General features: G+C 42.6%; 1 protein-coding gene across 1 annotated transcript in view; it reads right to left on the bottom strand.

Annotated features, from left to right (window-relative positions):
* The window catches only part of OPHN1 (oligophrenin 1), a 625,127-nt gene that overhangs the window by 13,313 nt on the left and 591,132 nt on the right, over positions 1–20,682 (bottom strand). Inside the window, exons 22-23 of the mRNA XM_054716147.1 lie at positions 9,781–9,940; positions 196–246 (exon numbers count right to left, since the gene is read on the bottom strand). Of these exons, the coding sequence (XP_054572122.1) occupies positions 196–246; positions 9,781–9,940 (211 nt within the window). The remainder of the gene's footprint in view (positions 1–195; positions 247–9,780; positions 9,941–20,682) is intronic.

Here is a 20,682-nt window from a genome sequence, read left to right on the forward strand (position 1 = left end):
TGACAAAAGTTAGAGGGAAAAAAAGATTAAAATACAGGGTCACAGATGGAGATAGAGTTGTGGGAAAGAAAGGGACAGAGAGACAGGGACAGAAATACAGAGAAATAGAAAAAGAGAATATAAAGAGCAAATGAGATACTTATGATACATTCAATAAAAAGTTATTTTGTTTTTCTTCAGTCACCTGTTTCTTACCTTCCAGTTTTCCGAGACGCTGTTTCAAAGAACCTGGTCCTGGAAGCCACCCTGTAAACAGAAGCCAACCAAGTCCCATAAATTGCTTTGGAATTTGTACAAAAACTAATGGCCAATGGAAGAACAAGAAAATATGAACCAGATGGGCCATCAATGCTAGGGTCTGCCTTACCTTACAAAGAACCTGGGTCTGATGAAAAACCCAAGTATCAGAATGTGAAATGGTTCAGAGATAATACCAGTAGGCACACTCAAGGCTACAGTTGATATCTTTTGCTATCTTTTGGTTCAGAATATTCTAAGTATGTTGCCCATTCAGGCCATTCTTGGAAGAAATAAGTGAAACAAGTCCTAGGTTTCAAAGCATAATGTTTGGCATTGTGTAAATATACTTAGCTAATTAGTCAAAATGGTGAAAGCTTTTAAAAAATTGGTTCTGGACTCTAGAAAAATGGCGGCTGAATAGAGACATGTTCTGAGTCTGGTCCTGGGGCAGAGAGTAAGAACAGCTGAGGTTCGCAGGGGGAGTGTATGTTGGCAAGCTAAGGGACAGCTAAACTCCAGGAGAAGGTGGGGGAGTGCTAGGAAGGGTTCCCCTGACCGTGCAGCACCCACAGCGGCTGGGTTCTCTCCCAGAGCTGCGGGCTCAGAGGGGGAAACCTCACCATCTTGCAAAGGAAGGAGGATTTTATTGGAAACCTGACTTTCTGCGACAATGGCAAACACTGAACAGCTGTGAGCAACAGAACACCGGTCCCCAATTGGCACAAAAACGTGGATTCAAAGGAACTATTCACTGCACCATGGAAAGGAGAGAGAAAACTACATAACCAGACATCCGGAGAAGAGAGACCATGGGGAGACAAAGAAACAGCCCCCATAGGAAAGAAAAGCAGGCATCACAGGAAAAGGAAGTAAATGAATTAGAGGCAAGCAACCTATCAGAGATAGAATTTAGAGAAATGGTCATAAGGTGGCTGTAAAGAATGGAAGACAAATTCAACAATATGAGTAAGAACCAAGAGGAAATGAAGAAGAACCAAGAAGAAAAGAAAAATGACATTGCTGCTGTAAAGAACTCAATAGAAAGCATCAAGAGTAGACTAGAAGAAGCAGAGGACCACATCAATGAGCTAGAAGACAAGATGGAAAAAAATACCCAAGTACAATAGCTTCTAGAAACAAAAATTAGAAAGCATGAGGAGAGCCTAAGGGAACTTTGGGACAACACAAAACAAAAGAACATCCAAATAATAGGGGTACCAGAAGGAAAGGAAACTGAGCAAGGAATAGAAAACCTGTTTGAAGAAATAATAACAGAAAACTTCCCTGATATAGAGAAGAAAAAACCCACACAAATCCAAGGAGCTCACAGAGTTCCAAGCAAAATGAACCCCAAAAGACTGAAGCCAAGGCACATTATAATTACATTGGCAAACACCAATGACAAAGTAAGAATCTTAAAAGCGGCCAGAGAGAGACAGACAGTTACATACAAAGGAACCCCCATCAGCCTAGCAACTGATTTCTCAACAGAAACTCATCAGGCCAGAAGGGAATGGAATGAAATATACCAAGTCATGCAAAGGAAGGGTCTCAATCCAAGAATACTGTACCCAGCAAGGCTATCAATCAAAATTGAAGGTGAAATCAGGAGCTTCACAGACAAAAAAGGACTAAGGGAGTTTATCACCACCAAACCAGAAATGCAAGAAATGCTAAATGGTTTGCTGTAAAAAAAAAAAAAAAAGAAGAAGAAGAAGAAGAAAGAAATAGGAAGCAAAGAAGGAACACAGGGGTATAGAATAAAAATGGCGACAAATAAGTACCTATCCTACCTAATAATAGACAAATATGCAAATTGACCGTACCTTCGCTATGCCCACGATTGGCAAGGAGGCGCGGGGGGGCGGGACTCGGGGTGGTTGGGGTGGCCTATTGAGCCGGCGGGGCTGAGCTCACGTCACCAGCGGCGGCTCGAGCTCAGTGTCTGCGCCATGGCTGTGCTGCGGCACAGAAGGGGCCTCTGGGGCAGCGAGCTCATGTCCCACCAGGGACCTGCAAAAGCGGGGGAGCTGGGTGCCTGTTCACTCAGGCACCAGGCCTTTCAGAAGTCTCCACCGCGCTGGAGGCTTCTGAAAGGCCTGGTGCACCAGTGGACAGGCACCCAGCTCCACCACGATCGAAAGCAAAAGCGTGGGAGCTGGGTGCCTGTCCACTCAGGCACCAGGCCTTTCATAAGCCTCCGCCATGCTGGAGGCTTCTGAAAGGCCTGGTGCACCAGCGATCAAAAGCAAAAGCGTGGGAGCTGGGTGCCTATCCGCTCAGGCAACAGGACTTTCAGAAGCCTTCGCCGCACTGGAGGCTTCTGAAAGGCCTGGTGCACCAGCAGAAAGGCACCCAGCTCCCCCGCGATCAAAAGCAAAAGCATGTAGGGGACCCTACACGTGCATGATTCAATCATGCACTGGGCCTCTAGTCAATAATAACTTTAAATGTAAATGGATTGAATGCCCCAATCAAAAGACACAGTGTAACAGATTGGTTAAGAAAACAAAACCCATATATCTGCTGTCTACAGAAAACCCACCTCAGAAAAAAAGACGCATACAGACTGAGAGTAAAGGGATGGAAAAAGGTTTTCCAGGCGAATGGAAATGGAAAAAAAAAGCTGGGGTAGCAATACTTATATCTGACAAATTAGATCTCAAAGTGAAGGACATAACAAAAGATAAGGAAGACCACTTCATAATACTAAAGGGAATAATCCAACAAGAAGAAATAACTCTGGTAAACATATATGCACCCAATACAGGAGCACCAAAATACATAAAAAAACTGGAAGATATCAAAGGAGAGATTGACAGCAATACAATCATAGTAGGAGACTACAATACCCCACTATCACCATTGGACAAATCCTCTAAACAAAACATCAGCAAAGAAACATCAATCCTAAATGACTCAATAGACCAGATGGAATTAATTGACATCTTCAGAACATTTCACCCCAAAGCCACAGAATATACATTCTTCTCAAGTGCACATGGGTCATTTTCAAAGATAGACCATATGTTAGGACATAGGCAAAGTCTCTCCAAATTCAAGAAGATAGAAATCATATCAAGTATCTTCTCAGATCACAGTGGCATAAAACTGGAAATCAAGTAAAATAAAAACAATCCAAAGAAATCAAACACATGGAGACTAAACAGCATGCTATTAAACAATGACTGGGTTACCAAAGACATCAAGGAAGAAATAAAAAACATCATGGCAATAACTGACAATGAAAACACAACAATCCAAAATCTATGGGACACCGTGAAAGCAGTCCTGAGAGGGAAGTTCATAGCTCTACAAGCCTACTGCAAAAAACAAAATACAATGGTAATAAATTACCTAATCCAACAACTCAACGACTTAGAGAGAGAGAGCAACAAGAAAAGCCTAGTGTAAGCAGAAGTAAAGAAATAATAAAGATCAGAGCGGAGATAATCGACATAGAGACCAAAGAAACAACACAAAAGATCAACAAAACCAAGAGCTGGTTCTTTGAAAGGATAAACAAGATTGATGAACCTCTAGCCAGGCTCACCAAGAAGCAAAGAGAGAGGACGGAAATAAACAAAATCAGAAATGAAAGAGGTGAAATAACAACAGACCCCGACGAAATACAATGGATTGCTACAAAATACTATGAACAACTCTATTCCAACAAATTGGACAACCGGGAGGAAATGGACATATTCCTAGAAAAATACAACCTTCCAAAACTCAATCAGGAAGAATCTAAACATCTCAACAGGCCAGTAACTATGGAAGAAATTGAAGCAGTCATGAAAAAGCTTCCAGCAAACAAAAGCTCAGGGCCTGATGGCTTCACAGGAGAGTTTTACCAAACATTCAAGGAAGAACTAAAACCTATCCTCCTCAGACTATTCCAAAAAATTCAAGAGGAAGGAACACTTCCAGGCTCCTCCTATGAAGCCAGCATCACCCTAATACCAAAACCAGATAAAGACAACACAATGAAAGAGAATTACAGACCAATATCCCTCATGAACATAGATGCCAAAATCCTCAACAAAATTCTAGAAAATCGGCTCCAACAGTACATCAGAAAGATCATACACCATGACCAAGTAGGATTTATCCCAGGAATGCAAGGATGGTACAATATCCGCAAATCAATAAACGTGATACATCACATAAACAAACTGAGAGATAAAAATCACATAGTCATATCAATTGATGCAGAAAAAGCATTTAACAAAATCCAACACCCTTTCTTGATAAAAACTCTCAACAAAGTGGGAATAGAAGGATCATACCTCAACACAATAAAAGCTATATATGATAAACCCACAGCTAACATCATACTCAATGGGCAAAAACTAAAACCATTTCCCCTAAGAACAGGAACAAGACAGGGATGCCCACTCTCCCCACTCCTGTTTGACATAGTACTGGAAGGATTAGCTATTGCAATGAGACAAGAAGAAGAAATAAGAGGCATCCAAATTGGAAAAGAAGAAGTGAAGCTGTCCTTATTTGCAGATGACATGATATTGTACATAAAAAACCCAAAAGATTCCATCAAAAAACTAACAGACTTAATAAATGAATTCGGCAATGTAGCAGGATACAAAATTAACGCCAAGAAATCTATGGCATTTATATAAACCAATAGTGAATTTACAGAGAGACTAAAAAAGCAATCCAATTTACCATTGCACCTAAAAAATTAAGATACATAGGAATAAACTTAACTAAGGAGGTAAAAGACCTTTACGTGGAAAACTACAGGACACTGAATAAAGAGATAGAGGAAGACGTAAATAGATGGAAGAACATACCATGTGCATGGATTGGTAGAATCAACATCATTAAAATGTCCATACTACCCAAAGAAATCTACAGATTCACTGCACTCCCCATTAAAATACCAACAGCATATTTCACAGACCTGGAAAGAACTGTACAAAAATTCATCTGGAATAAAAAAAGACTGGGAATAGCCACAGCAATCCTGAGAAAGAAGAATAAAGTAGGAGAGATCTCAATACCAGACCTCAAGCTGTATTACAAAGCCACTGTTCTCAAAACAGCCTGGTACTGGCACAAGATCAGACATATAGATCAATGGAACACAATAGAGAACCCAGATATCGACCCAAACCACTACGCTCAATATTTGACAAAGGAAGCATTAACATACAATGGAGTCAAGACAGTCTCTTCAATAAATGGTATTGGGAAAATTGGACAGATACATGCAAAAAAAAAAAATGAAACTAGATCACCAACTTACACCATACACAAAAATAAACTCAAAATGGATACAGGATTTAAACATAAGATGGGAAACCATAAAAATACTAGAGGAATTCACAGGCAACAAAATCTCAGATATATGCCAAAAGAACTTCTTCACTGACACTGCCCCTAGGGCAATGGAAGCTAAAGAGAAAATTAACAAATGGGACTACATCAAAATAAAAAGCTTTTTTATAGCAAAAGAAACCATCAACAAAAAACAAGAAAGCCCACTCTATGGGAGAACATATTTGCAAATGCTATCACTGATAAAGGTTTAATCTCCAACATCTACAGGAAGCTTATGCAACTTAATAAAAGATAAAAGATCCAATAAAAACATGGGCAACGGACTTAAATAGATAGAATCTTTTCAAAAGAAGACAGAAGGAAGGCCAAGAGACACATGAAAACAAGCTCAAAGTCACTAATTATCTGAGAGATGCAAATCAAAATGACTATGTGGTACCATCTCACACCTGGCAGAATGGCTATCATCAACAAATCAACAAACCACAAGTGTTGGCGAGGATGCGGAGAAAAAGGAACACTAGTGCACTGCTGGTGGGAATGCAGACTGGTGCAGCCACTGTGGAGAACAGTATGGAGTGTCCTCAAAAAACTGAAAATGGAACTCCCATTTGACCCAGTAATCCCACTTCTAGGAATATATCCTAAGAAACTGGAAACACCAATAAGAAAGGATATATGCACCCCTATGTTCATAGCAGCACAATTTACAATAGCTAAGATTTGGAAACAGCCTAGGTGCCTGTCAGCAGATGATTGGATCAGAAAACTCTGGTACATCGACACAATGGAATACTATGCTGCCATAAAAAGAAGGAATTATTACTATTTGCAGCAACCTGGATGGAATTGGAGCACATTATGCTAAGTGATATAAGCCAGTCAATGAAAGAAAAATACCACATGATCTCACTCATTTATGGATAGTAAAGAACATTATAAACTGTTGAACAAAAAGATAGATACAGAGACAGTAAAGCATCAAACAGACTGTCAAATTACAGGGGGAAGTTTAGGGAGAGGTGGGAGATAAGAGATCAACCGAAGGACTTGTATGCATGCATATAAGCATAACCAATGGACGCAAAACTCTGGGGGGTGAGGGCATGTATGGGTGTGGGGTGGGGGGGGACAATGGTAAGATATGTACACATATAATACCTTAATAAAAAAAATTAAAAATAAATTAATTAATTGAAAAATAAGAAAAATAAAAAATTGGTTCCATGCCATGGCTGGTGTGGCTTGGTCGGTTGAGCTTCGTGCCGCAATGACAGACACCAGTTCGATTCCTCGTCAGGGAACATGACCAGGTTGTGGGTTCAATCCCCAGTAGGGGTGTGCAGGAGGCAGCCGATTGATGTTTCTCTCTCACATCAATGCTTCTCTCTCTTTTTCTCTCCCTTCTCCTCTCTCTAAAATCAATAAAAACATATTTTAAATAAATAAATAAATAAAATAAAAATTGCCTCATTTTACAATTATGGAAAACAAAAGAGACAAAAAAAGAAACACCAGGAGGAAATATGCTGAGAGGGTTATCAGACAATGACTGAGGAGAGGCCAGGCAGTTTGGCTGTGGCAGCTTTACCTCTGGCTCCTTGGTTTGCAGCCTAGCCTCAGGAAATGTGTGGGACATCAACTCAGCTCATACCCTGCAAGAGTTTCTCTGGAGAAGCTGAGTCATTTTGGAAGATTTTTAAAAGTCATACCTTGATTTTTTTAAAAAAAAAGCCTATAGAGAACCCAGAAATTGACCCAAACCACTATGCTCAATTAATATTTGACAAAGGAGGCAAGAACATACAATGGAGTTAAGATAGTCTCTTCAATAAATGGTATTGGGAAAATTGGACAGATACATGCAAAAAAATGAAACTAGACCACCAACTTGCACCATACACAAAAATAAACTCAAAATGGATAAAGGATTAAACATAAGACGAGAAACCATAAAAATATTAGAGGAATCCATAGGCAGCAAAATTTCAGAAATATGCCAATGCAATTTTTTCACTGATACAGCTCCTACGGCAATGGAAACTAAACAGAAAATAAACAAATGGGACTACATCAAAATAAAAAGCTTTTGTACAGCAAAAGAAACCATCAGCAAAACAACAAGAAAGCCCACTGCATGGGAGAACATATTTGCCAATGTTATTGCCGATAAGGGTTGAATCTCCAACATTTACACGTAACTCATACAACTTAACAAAAGGAAGATAAACAACCCAATCAAAAAATGGGCAATGGACATTAATAGATACTTTTCAAAAGAAGACATAAGAAAGGCTAATAGACATATGAAAACATGCTCAAAGTCTCTAATCATCTGAGAGATGCAAATCAAAACGACTATGTGGTACCATCTCACACCTGTCAGAATGGCTATCATCAACAAATCAACAAATGACAAGTGCTGGCGAGGATGTGGAGAAAAAGGGACCCTCGTGCACTGCTGGTGGGAATGTAGACTGGTGCAGCCACTGTGGGGAACAGTATGGAGTTTCCTCAAAAAACTAAAAATGGAACTCTCATTTGACTCAGTGATCTCACTTCTAGGAATATATCCCAAGAAACTAGAAACACCAATCAAAGGATATATTCACCCCTATGTTCATAGCAGCACAATTTACCATAGCTAAGCTTTGGAAACAGCCTAAGTGCCCATCAGCAGATGAGTGGATTAAAAAACTATGGTACATCTACACAATGGAATACTATCTGCAGTAAAAAAGAAGGAATTCTTACCATTTGCAACAGCATGGATGGAACTGGAGAGCATTATGGTAAGCGAAATAAGTCAGAGCAAGATAAATATCACATGATCTCACTCATTTGTGGATTATAAGGAACAACATAAACTGATGAACAAAAACAGATCCAGAGACAGAGAAGCATCGATCAGACCGTCAAACCTCAGAGGGAAGGTAGAGGAGGGTGGGGGTAAGGGGGAAAATTCAACCAAAGGACTTGTATGCATGCATATAAGTCTAACCAAGGGACACAGACACCAGGGGGGGTGAGGGCATGAGTGGGGGGATGGGGGGGCAATAGGGGGATAAGGACACATATGTAATACCTTATTCAATAAAGAAAAATAAAATAAAATAGTTCAGGCAAAAAAATAAAATATAATCTATACTAATAAAGGAGTAATATGTTAATTAGACTGGACATCTTCCAGATATCCTTCTGGACAATGCTACAGTGGCAGGGGCTGAGGCAGAGGCAGTTAGGGGTGATCAGGCCAGCAGGGGAGAGCAGTTAGGGGCGACCCAGGCGGTAGGGGAGGGTAGTTAGGGGTGATCAGGCTGGCAGGGGAGGGCAGTTAGGGGTGATCAGGCAGGCAGGGGAGAAGTTAGGGGTATCAGGCAGGGAGGCAGAGGGGTTAGGGGCAATCAGGCAGGCAGGCAGGTGAGTGGTTAGGAGCCAGCAGTCCCGGATTGCAAGAGGGATGTCTGCCTGCCAGTTTACGCCCAATCCCACAAGGATCTCTGTGAGATCAGGCCTAAACCAGTAGTTGGACATCCCCCGAGGGGTCCTGGATTGTGAGAGGGTGCAGGGTGGCCTGAGGGACCCCCCCTCCTGTGAATGATTTCGTGCACCGGGCCTCCAGTAATAATAATAAAAAGCCTCAAGGCACAAGTACAATGAATAAATCTGTTCATTAAATTACTTTTAAAACCAGTAGCAATAACAAGAAAAAAAGAAAACTTCCTGAGCCAAGGGAACATGAAAACAGAAAGTAATCTTACCACCCATCAGACATCAATATAGCTAGAAACAATGGTTCTCCTGTTAGGCACTAAGGTCCAAGCTTGCCAGCTTTGGGGAAATCTCTCAACCCTCAGTGTAGAGTAGAACACTCTGAACAGAGCTGGTCTGTGCATTCCCCTAGACCAGTGGTCAGCAAACTCATTAGTCAACAGAGAAATGATTGAAATTTCTTTTGAGAGCCAAATTTTTTAAACTTAAACTTCTTCTAATGCCACTTCTTCAAAATAGACTCGCCCAGGCCGTGGTATTTTGTGTAAGAGCCACACTCAAGGGGCCAAAGAGCCACATGTGGCTCATGAGCCACAGTTTGCCGACCACGGCCTTAGACTATGAAGTAAATGATGCCCAGGATTATGCACTGTACACCCTTCAAAACCATAATGGTAATCCTGAAAGCCTTCCTGGTGGCCTACGATTGGCCTTAGGTCTAAGATGAGGAATAACCCTACTTACACAGATAATGGGATTTCTCCTGCGTTGCCAGCTACAATATCTGGCTTTGTTTTCTGGGGAGTAGCTGCCCAGAAGAAAGGATCTGGAGGTCTCACTGGGGGACGGATGATGGTTGGCTTTTCTCCTGGAGGCAGCACTTTGCTGAAACTGTCAGAGTCTCCTGAAAGGGAAAACAATATAAAAAACCTTGATGGTTATCCAATGCAAAACTACACAATATCAAAGCTATCTAGGCCCCCTCCTTTGGCACCCATTTCTCTTTGGTCACTAACAACTCTGTATTTTTGTTTCTTTATAATTCTTCCAGCAGTTATACATTCAGAAAGTTTATGTTTGAAAATCAGATCTGAAGTTTGTATTTTTGTGACCTAGGATATTCACATCAATTTGCTGAGTCTCAGTTTCCTTATATATATATAATTAAGACCAATAATATAGTATTTTACAAAGATAGTGAGATATTTTAATTACATACTAATATGTTTAGTACAGTGCCAGGCACAAAGTAGGTGCTTAGTCAATGTTTGATGATGAATTTCAATTTATTAAATTCATCATCATCAAAACTCAAGCTTTTTTCACTTAGGTCTTGACCATTGTAGCAGCCTCCTAAGTTGCCTTCCTGTCTCTGTCTCCAGTTTCTAGGTTAGTCGGTAGAAAATACATATACATAATTTTTATAGGATGTTTCTGTAAGGAGTATGGTGAAATGGATGCACTTACAAATTGTTGGTGGCACTGTACACCCGGCTTATTCTATCTTGCAACAGTGTGGATGAAATGCAAAATCATACATATGACACATTTCATACTCAGTGACCCAGTTGATCCACTTTGAGGATAAGGTCCAAAGGAATTTAACCCAAATAAAAGAAATTAAAACAACAACAACCCTCATGCACTGTTGGGGGGCATGCAGACTGGTGCAGCGACTGTGGAAAACAGTATAGAGTTTCCTCAAAAAATTAAAAATGGAACTCCCATTTGACCCAGTGATCCCACTTCTAGGAATGTAGAAACATCAACCAGAAAGAATTTATGCATCCCTATGTTCATAGCAACACAATTTACAATAGCTAAGATTTAGAAACAGCCTAAGTTCCCATCAGCAGATGAGTGGATTAAAAGCCTGTGGTACATCTACACAATGGAATGCTATGCTGCAGTAAAAAAAGAAGGAATTCTTACCATTTGCAACAGCATGGATGGAACTGAAGAGCATTATGGTAAGCGAAATAAGCCAGTCAGAGAAAGATAAATATCACATGATCTCACTCATTTGTGGAATATAATGACCATAAACTGATGAATTAAAATAGATCCAGAGACATAGAATCATCAAACAGACTTTCGAGCCTCAGAGGAAAGGTAGGGGAGGGTAAGAGGGGTGGGTAAGAGATCAACCAAAGGACTTGTATGCATGAATATAAGCATAACCAAAGGACACAGACAATAGGAGGGGGTGGGACATGGGCTGGGCAGGGGAAGCGGCCAGGAGAAGTCAAGGGGGTGGGTGGAGAAGACATATGTAATACTTTCAACAATGAAGAATTTAAATTTTAAAAAATTAAAAATTAAAAAAAATTGGAAGAATACATGTTTCTTAACAGCAAAAAGTCAGACCCAAACAAATGAGTCAATGCTTAGAAGCATTTAATCAAAACGTATTACGTATGAACTGACAAGGACTTGGGCCAGATAAAAAAATATATGCATGTAAAATAATATGTGAAAAATGTCCACAAAAATAGTCATGGCCTAATGAACACAATATGGAAATAGACACATGCACAACTATGCAAGGGAGTTAGATCTTGATATTCATTAAGCTTTCTTCTATAAACATTTTAAGGTAAATGTAAAAATATTAACTTTAATATTTTAATACTACGTATTATAAAATTTACCCTAAGTATTTTTACACTGTTTTTCTCCTCCTTAAAGATCTTCTCAGTGACTATGTACTGAATAAAGTTCACATTCCTTAACATAAATTCAAGGCCCCCTATGACTTGGTCTCAAATTATCATCCCAGGCACTAATTCTAGACTATAACTACAGAGAGTCTAGAGTTGGGTAGACAGGTCTTTGAGGACATGCTACTATTCTCATGTCTTAACTATATTGTAACCATTCCTCAACACTCAGCTCAAATCTTAGCTCTCTGAACACTCCAGCTGGCATAGCTAATTCCCATCCATGTAAACACTCATGAAGTGCTTATATATTGTCATATTGGTTTTTTAGTCCCTCCAGCTAGCCATTCTAATGAGGGAGACATATATGAAAAGAAACAATAATAATAAAGTGTGATTGATATCCTAGTGGAGGAAACAGGTACTATTCACATACACACATATAAATTCTGTCTCCCCATCTAGACTGTGTCTTACATTACTGGACATGCTATTCCCCTTAGCATCAAGCTAGGTACACTGAAGAAAAATGACCCAAATAATAATAGTAATCTAATTTTTCTAACTTTATACCACTCAAAGCACTCTCCCAGAAAACTATTTGGTGTTCACAATAAGCTTGGAAGGAAAGAACAGAGAGATCTTACTTATTGTCTCCATTTTACAAAGAAGGAAACTGAACCCAGTTGATGTGGCTCAGTGGTAGAGCATCCAACTATGACCAGGAGGTCTCAGTTAGATTCTTGGTCAGGTCACATGCCCCGTTGTGGGCTCCATCCCCAGTGTGGGGCGTGCAGGAGGCAGCCAATTGATGATTCTCTCTCATCATTGTTGTTTTTATCTCTCTCTCCACTTCCTCTCTGAAATCAATAAAAATATTTTTTTAAAAGAAGGAAACTGAGGTTTGGAAAGGTGAACTGACTCACCCATAATCACATAGGTAAGTGGTAGAGTGACGATTGAAACCCCTATCTCCTGTATCTGCATCCACTGTTCTTCCCAGTGTCTGCTGTTTTGTTATTATCTATATATGTAAAACCATAATATGCAAATAGACCAAATGGTGGAACAACCAAACAACTGAACAACTGGTTGCTATGATGTGTTCTAACCACCAGTGGGCGTGCACGGAACATGGCAGGCATCAGCTGTGGCAAGATGGTGGAGCAGGTGAACAGGTTCGCCAGACCAAGGTGCAGCGCGAGTCACTGTCATGGTGGCGAGCCTCTGGTGGTTACTGCAAATTCTTTGCTCCCGTGCACCATGATCCTGCCCAGCACTCACACCCACTGCCGGCACCCGGTGCTGGTCCTGATCATCTGCGCCATCAGTGGGTGTGAGTGGTGGCTGCCAGCCCCCGATTGCCCCTAAGGGCTTCTCCATCTCCCCCAGCTCCTGAGGGGTAATTGGGGCAGCAGCTGCTGCTTGCACTCACTGACAGCGCCGGCCCCACTTGCACCCACTGCCGGCGCTGGCCCCAATTGCTCCATCTGTCGGCCGGTGTGAGCAGGGCTGGTGCCTTCAGTGTGTGGGAGCAGGAGCGGCAGGATGGGATCAAGGCTGCAATGGGAGGGTCTGGATGGGGGCACGGAGGAGGGGCCGAGACCCGCCCCTGTGCCCACCACAGCCTTGTGGCGCACAGTTCCTTTCAAGGTGCATGAATTCATGCACTGGGCCCCTAGTTAGTAATAATAATAATAGTGGTAATGATAATAAAATAACTGGTATAACTTTAGTTACCTTTTTACTGAACACCTGCTCTCTTCCAGATAGGATTCTTCTCTGTATTCACAAAAGGCCCAAGTAAATTGCTTAGCATGCAACTGGTATTTAAAAAGTATTGAGTAAAGAAAAATATAGTTATGCCTATTAAAGGGACAATGAAAAAAGCTTTCCCACTTTAAGTCCCCACTTGTGCTATCTGTGATACATACAATGATATACCCATATTTCAGGGCTATTTTGAAACCTAAATAAAAATGTGTTCAATATATTGGATATTCCTTGAGAGCTTTTGTGCCCAGCCTTATGCTCTCATAAGAAATGCACACACATGATCTAACATAGACTTCACCTACAGAGGCTAAAAACTGAGTTGGAGAATGAAGTCACACTTATTGGAAATATGTGAAAAATGTAACTCTGCAACCACATTAGAGGGCCAAACTCAGGTGCCCAAAATAAGTAAGGTAAAGGAGAATTCCCTGGGGCAAAATTGTCAGAAGGCTCCATAGAAGGAATAGGATTTGCGCTGGACCTCAAGGGAGAGCTAAGAATCCTTCCTTGCCTCTTCCCCTCAGCAATGGTCCTCCTCTTTCTGGGTGTTTTTGGCATGGTCAGAGACAGGTTGAAGATGGAAAGAGTATATCTGAGCTCTTTTATAGCATCCATATTTGAGGCCTAGGCTTATTTTCATAGGATCCAAAATATGGAAGGTTATACTTCTATCATTTTCCATGCCTGTCATTTCCTGGGAAGATGTCACCCACCTACCCACTATCATTTTTTGAACTTCTATTACATTACCAGATGCCTTGTATATAAAATTTAATGAAACCTCACAAAACCATGTCTGCAATATAGGCATTATCCCCACTTACAGTTGAGAAAACTGGCTCAAAGATGTGAAGTTTATCTAACTAAGATGATGTAGTTAGTAATTAGATCCTTATAAAAGCAAAGCAACTGCTGCCATTTTACTGAATACACATTATGTGCCAAGCACATAGATATTTCACTGTTACGGAAATCCTATGGGCACAGTTATCTTCATTTTACAGATGAGAAAACTAAGGCTCACAGATCACAGAGATTATGGCATGTCCAATGCCCCACACCTAGCATGAGGGAGGATTCAAAATAAAATCTGGGAGACTCTGGAGCCTAAGTTATATCCAAGACTCCACTAAGCTTTTGAGCTTATGGTCTTTCTACCAAACTGTAGTTCCTATTAATTTATTTTCAACCTTAGTCCACAACCTGACTTTTACTACAATCTGACCTCCCTCTCAACCCAATTTGTTCTCTCCCTCCCCATTCTCTGTCAAATGACTATAACCAAAAAATCTTAGCATTCATAGATCTCTTAGGCTATAAATCTTCAACCTTAACTAACTTTCTTCCACCTTTCCTTATACCCATCTACACCCAACCTGAAGACACAGAGTAAGGGGAGATTGCTCCCTCATATAGATTCCCCCAGTCTTCTAGAATTATATCTTTCTTTCTATGATACTACCCATACTCACCTAAAAGTCTCTTATCTCTTTTATCCACTTATTATCCTTTTGGATCAATCTGAAGTTAGGCTTCAAGGAAGGCAGAGAATGAAAACCAAACACAGTAGATAATTAAAGCATAATGAGTCCAAATAAGAAAATCTGGATAATGGCCAACACAACCCATTACTGCAAGAGCAAGTCTATTACTAATACTTTTAGAGTAGATGCAAATGCCACTCATAAGATTAGTCACCCCAGTGGAGAACCAATGGCCCTGTGGCTGAATAAGGCCTAACAAGCTCTATTTCTCCAAGCCCAAGAGCATGCCATCACAATGCAGTCTTTTCTCTCCCATAAGACAGAGGGAAAGAGCTAAGAAGGACCCCTAAACCCACATGGTATAGGGTCCCAGTGTAGATATATTCCCCACTCTTATCTCAGAACCTCAGATAGAGTGAAGGGCTTACTCCATGCTCCTACTGGGATTTTTCTCACCCCCAATAGGAACATGGATCACACTGGATTGCAACTGACTGCTTACATGCCAGCCTCACCATGAACCTTTGAAAGGCAGGGACCATGGACTTTCATCTTCATCTGTCCCATTGCATTGCAATATGTCTGAATTAATAAATACATGCAAGAATATGTCTTGCCCTTCCATTCTCCAAAGGAAAGCCCAAAGTCCCAATGTATAAGCTACACAAATACCCTTTCCAAAGCCAGGTCTGGTAACAGGTAGTAACATCAAAGGAAGGGAGGAAACTAGGCTTGTATAATTTTTCTCCCCCCAAATGAATGGTTCTTAGAAAACCGAAAAGGGAAGGTAGCTATAGCCACTTAAGAAATAAGAATATGGTACTCCAATGGACACAGACACTAGGGGGGTGAGGGCACGAGTGGGGAGGTGGAGGGCAGTGGGGGGTTAGGGACACATATGTAATACCTTAATCAATAAAGGAAAAAATGTAGTACTCAAGAAGTCTGGGTTCAAGTCTTATCTCTACATCTTACAAATTGGATGGCTGGGCAACTTATTTCATTTTTCTGAGCCTCGGTTTCTCCATCTATGAAATGGGGATAACAAAGCCTGCTTCATAGGACTATCACATGATTAGATATAACAGACGTAGAGAAAGTATCCAGTTCCATGTCAGGAATAGAAAAGGACCCTAGGCAAAATTACATCAGCAAACAATATTGATCTTATTGTAAAGTTGACTTGCATGGAACAAAGTGATTTAGCATGCCCCTTGTTTTTGCTATTTTTAATTGCTAAGAAAAAATTTGGAGACTATCAAGTCCACTCAAATATTGGATCAATGCAAGGGGTGAAGGTAAGGGACAGGACAGTGGCATAGTTGGATCACTAAAGCAATGAAGCCTGTGCACTGTCTCTCAGGATGATAGACAAAGCTCTGAACAACACAGGTGAAATAGAGTGACAATTCTAAGGTAGGCCTGCTGAGATGATAGCTACCTCCCTCAGAAACTGCCATTCAAGCTGTTGTCGTATAGCTCAGAGTCAGAGAGCTTTTTGCAGCTTTGGCTTAATTGATATCTGTACTTCCTCCTGGAATCTATCACTGGAGTGGGAGCCAAAATGGGAGGAAGGGAGAAAGTAGGAGATGGGAGTGAGCAAGGTTCAAAGAGGCAACACCAGAGGTTTGATTAATTTTTGATCAAGGCTAGAACTACTGCCTCAGTTATGTTTTCTATAACCAAAGCTGGAGGCATGAAGCTTTGAAAAAAAGCTGCATCACACTAGCCTTAGGCAGCAAGCAAAGCCAGGCAATGCTGTGGCAGAAATTTAAATAGTCTGGCTAACACTGGACAGTCAGGTCAGTACTTTCATTAACTGAAACCATTAGATCAGAGCAGTGACCACCAGCAGCGTGGGGCAGGACTGTGGAGGAAGGGGAAGAGGGGAATGAAGCTGGTATTTAACTTTGCAGCAGAAGATGGTGAAAGCGGAACTGATAGGGAGGGCTAAGTTACTGTGTGTGCTGATATGATAGGATCTGGCTGACCTTAAGGGTTGGAGACAGGCAAGACAAACTTTACTGTGATGAACATAAGCTAAGTTACACAACTCTCTACCAGACTGATGTAAAGGTCAATATATGACTTATAAACTGAAGCAGATGTCTACATAGAAGTCTGGCCTTACTTGGCTACTTCCCAGAAGAGGCAAGTCTTACAGAGGGGAAGGGCAAAGGCAGGGAAATAATAACATATTTTGAATATTTACTTGTTATTCATTTTTAACCCTAGTAATAATTTTGTGGAGTGAGCTGTTTTTCCCATTTACAGGCATGGAAACTTAGGTGCAAAGAGGTTAAATAACTTAACTATAATAATACAGATGCTTCAGTGTGTTGAGCCAGAGAATGCAGTCAGTTACTTAGGGAAAACCTTATTGGACCCCCCGCACCCCCCCCCACACACACACACATAGAATAGCTTTTACTGAATTGTGCCCTGAGACAATGTCATCAACCCATGCTGAGGCTGTTATATGCAACCATCCATGGGAGAAAATGCTTCTTAGAAACATTTTCTGTTCTCAAAAGCATTAGAGTTGTGCTTTACTTGAATAACTGGCTTGTTGTTGTCACTTTAAGAACTTGGAATTATATAACCATCGAGGTTTCCCTCCCCCCCTTTTTGTTTTCTCGAGAAAGTTTGGAGCCAAATGTTAAAGCAAGTGTATAAGGCTTCATGACAAACATTTTGTCTACTAATTCCATTCTTTCCGTCTTCCTACAATTATACCTTTTCACCCTCTAGGCCTTAACTTTCTTACATATACTCTAGAATTTTAGGCTTTGCAGGCCACAGAGTCTCTGTTGCCACTACTCAATACTGCTACTGTAGTTCAAAAACAGCTGTAGGTAATATGTAAATGAAGGAGCATATGTCCTTGGACATGGAAATTTGAATTTCATATAATTCTCATGTGTTATGACATAATTTTTCTGTTGAGTTTTTATAACCATTTCAGGCCATAGTTAGCTAAGCCCTGATATAAGCCTCACGCAGGCAGGGGCTTTAAATGTCTTATTCACTTTAACATCCTCAATACCTAGAATGGGGCCAGGCACACAGTAAGTACTCAATAAACATTTGTTTATTAAATAAATTATTCTTACTATTTTTAAGTACTAATATTTTTCTATATTGTGAAGTGCCTTAAATTGTTTTTGGGACAGGCCAGGGTATAAAACATAAGGCACATTTTTAGAAGGTTATCTAAGTAAAAGAATCAAGGTTTGGATCTAAGCCTGGGTGCTATCAAAGTCCATATTCTTTCCATTATACCATACTGTTTTCATAGATTTATATTCTCCCCAAATTCCCACTGGATTAGTCCCAATCTCCCTACTTGAGTCTTCATATGATGTAGCCAATTAAATATGCAGAAGCCAGCCACATTGTGAATTTCTAATTTTTATTTATTCATTTTATTCTTTTTTTTATTTCTTTATTGATTAAGGTGTCACATATTTATCCTCATCCCCCATTCCCATCCCCCACCCCACCCCCCTGTTGTCCTTAACCATTGGTTAGGCTTGTATGCATGCACACAAGTCCTTTGGTTGATCTCTCCCCCCTAACCCCACCCTCCCCTACCCTCCCTCTGAGGCCCGACAGTCCGATCGATGCCTCCTTGTTTCTGGGTCTGTTCTTGTTCATCAGTCTATGTTGTTCATCATTTCCCCTAGATGAGTGAGATCATGTGTTACTAGAAATATACTTATAAGAACCGAATGTGAGATGAGCAATAATAGTTATGCTGACAGGCAAATGAATCAGTCTGTAGTAAGTTTCTTTCTGGACCAACAGTTCTTTTAATACCCAATTTCAATGTCCACCAGTTCCTTATGTGTACATGTCAGCACTGACTTTTCAGCTCTGGGTGGTGGACAAATGGTGGTAATGCAGGTCCGACTCCCTCTGGTTTGGTCTCGCCCAGACCCAGCAGCGCGGCTTCACCCGAACTCAGGGGCGCGCAGCCTCACCCGGACCTGGGACGCAGCATCACCCAGGCCCTGGGGCACGTGGCCTCTCCCAGACCCAGGTGCACGCAGCCTCACCTGGTCCCGGGATCCAACCTCACCCAGATCCAGGGGCGCATGGCCTCACCTGGACCCGGGATCCAGCTTCGCCCGGACCCGGGACCCAGCCTCACCCGGATCCAGGGGCACACGGCCTCGCCCGGACCTGGGATTCAGCTACACCCGGACCCAGGAGTGTGTGGCCTCACCTGGACCCAGGGGGGCGTGGCCTCTCCCAGACCCAGGGGCGCGGCCTCACCCAGATCCAGGGGCACACGGCCTCACCTGGACCTGGGATCCAGCTTCACCTGGACCCAGGGGTGCGTGGCCTCACCCGGACCCAGGGGCACGCGGCCTCACCCAGATCCAGGGGCGCGTGGCCTCGCCCGGACCCAGGGGCGTGCGGCCTCACCTGGACCCGGGACCCAGCGGGGCCTCGTCTTCTCGATCCCAATTCCTGTCGGTCAATTCCCTCTCAGCAATTCCTTCGGCCATCCTCTCAAAGCTCTGGGGCGGCTGCTGCGGAACTCGCCGGGCGGCGGGCTCGGCGAAGCTCCGGTGCACCCGGTGCACGGCGGCGGGCTGGTCCAAGGTCGCTGCGGCGGCACTCGGGCCTGCTGCAGCGACCAGTCGCCGGGCAAGTGCACCCGGATCCGGGACCCAGCAGGGCCCCGTCTTCCCGATCCCAACTCCCATCGATCAACCCCTCCCAGCAACTCCTCCGGCTATTGTTCCGGATGGTGTCTGCTCTGCCCTCCGGTTGCAGTCTCAAAATTGTTGTGGTAGGCAACAATCAGGCGTCTGCCCTATGCCGCCATCTCGGTTCTCCAGAAGATTCTTAAGTAACCTTATAAATGTGGTCCTGAACACTGTGTTGTCCATTAGTTTACTTTCCTTCATCCCTTCTATTCGTGACCTGCTTCGGTGTCTCCACCTTTTGGCTGCCTCCCTATGTTGATGGAGTGGCTTTGTTTGGTCAGTGACCTATAGGGGCCGGTAGCTCAGCTTCCTCAATCTCCCTAGGTGGTCGCTCTTGGTACCCCCCTTTGTGGGCTGAGTGCAAAGTCTTGGTGTTGTTAAGCCTTGATTGCTGTTGGTACACTGGGAGGAGTTGACCTCCAGTCCAATTGGCTGTGAGGATCAGCTGTGTCTACGCCAGGAGACAGTCTTATTCAACTAGACTTGCAAAATTGTAAAAGCCTCTGTGCTCAGCTTGGATGGGGTGGAGTTTCAGGGTGGAGCCTACAGCCTTGGCTTCCCATCAGCCCCGCCCTATGAGGTTCCTGGGTCTCAGTGTTCCTCAGTGTCCCTCTGTACTCCCTGCAAACACCTCTGAGAGAAAAGCGCCCTGGAGTTTTGCCCGCTGCCAAACAGTCTAGTCTCTCCCCCAATGAATCTGAACTCCCAGATTCTCGCCCGGAACTGGGTTTCAGTGTAGTCGGAACTGGGGCTCAGCACAGTCTGGCACCTTTGTCTCCTTCCCACCAGGGCAATCCAGCGGCACAGTCAACAGACCATCCTCTGCGCACATTCCCGTGTGCGCCTTCGGTGCTCTGCCCTTCGCCGCTCCCCTGCATGTCCGCCTCACAGCCCAGGTTCCCCCAGCATGAGCCTGGCTTTCCAGGGTCTCGCCCGGAACCGGGGCCCAGCGCAGCCAGAACTGGGGTTCAGCACGGTCCAGAGCCCCTGTCTCCTCCCTGCCAGGGC

This window comes from Eptesicus fuscus, chromosome 1, assembly GCF_027574615.1.
Source record: "Eptesicus fuscus isolate TK198812 chromosome 1, DD_ASM_mEF_20220401, whole genome shotgun sequence".
Lineage (NCBI taxonomy): Eukaryota > Metazoa > Chordata > Mammalia > Chiroptera > Vespertilionidae > Eptesicus > Eptesicus fuscus.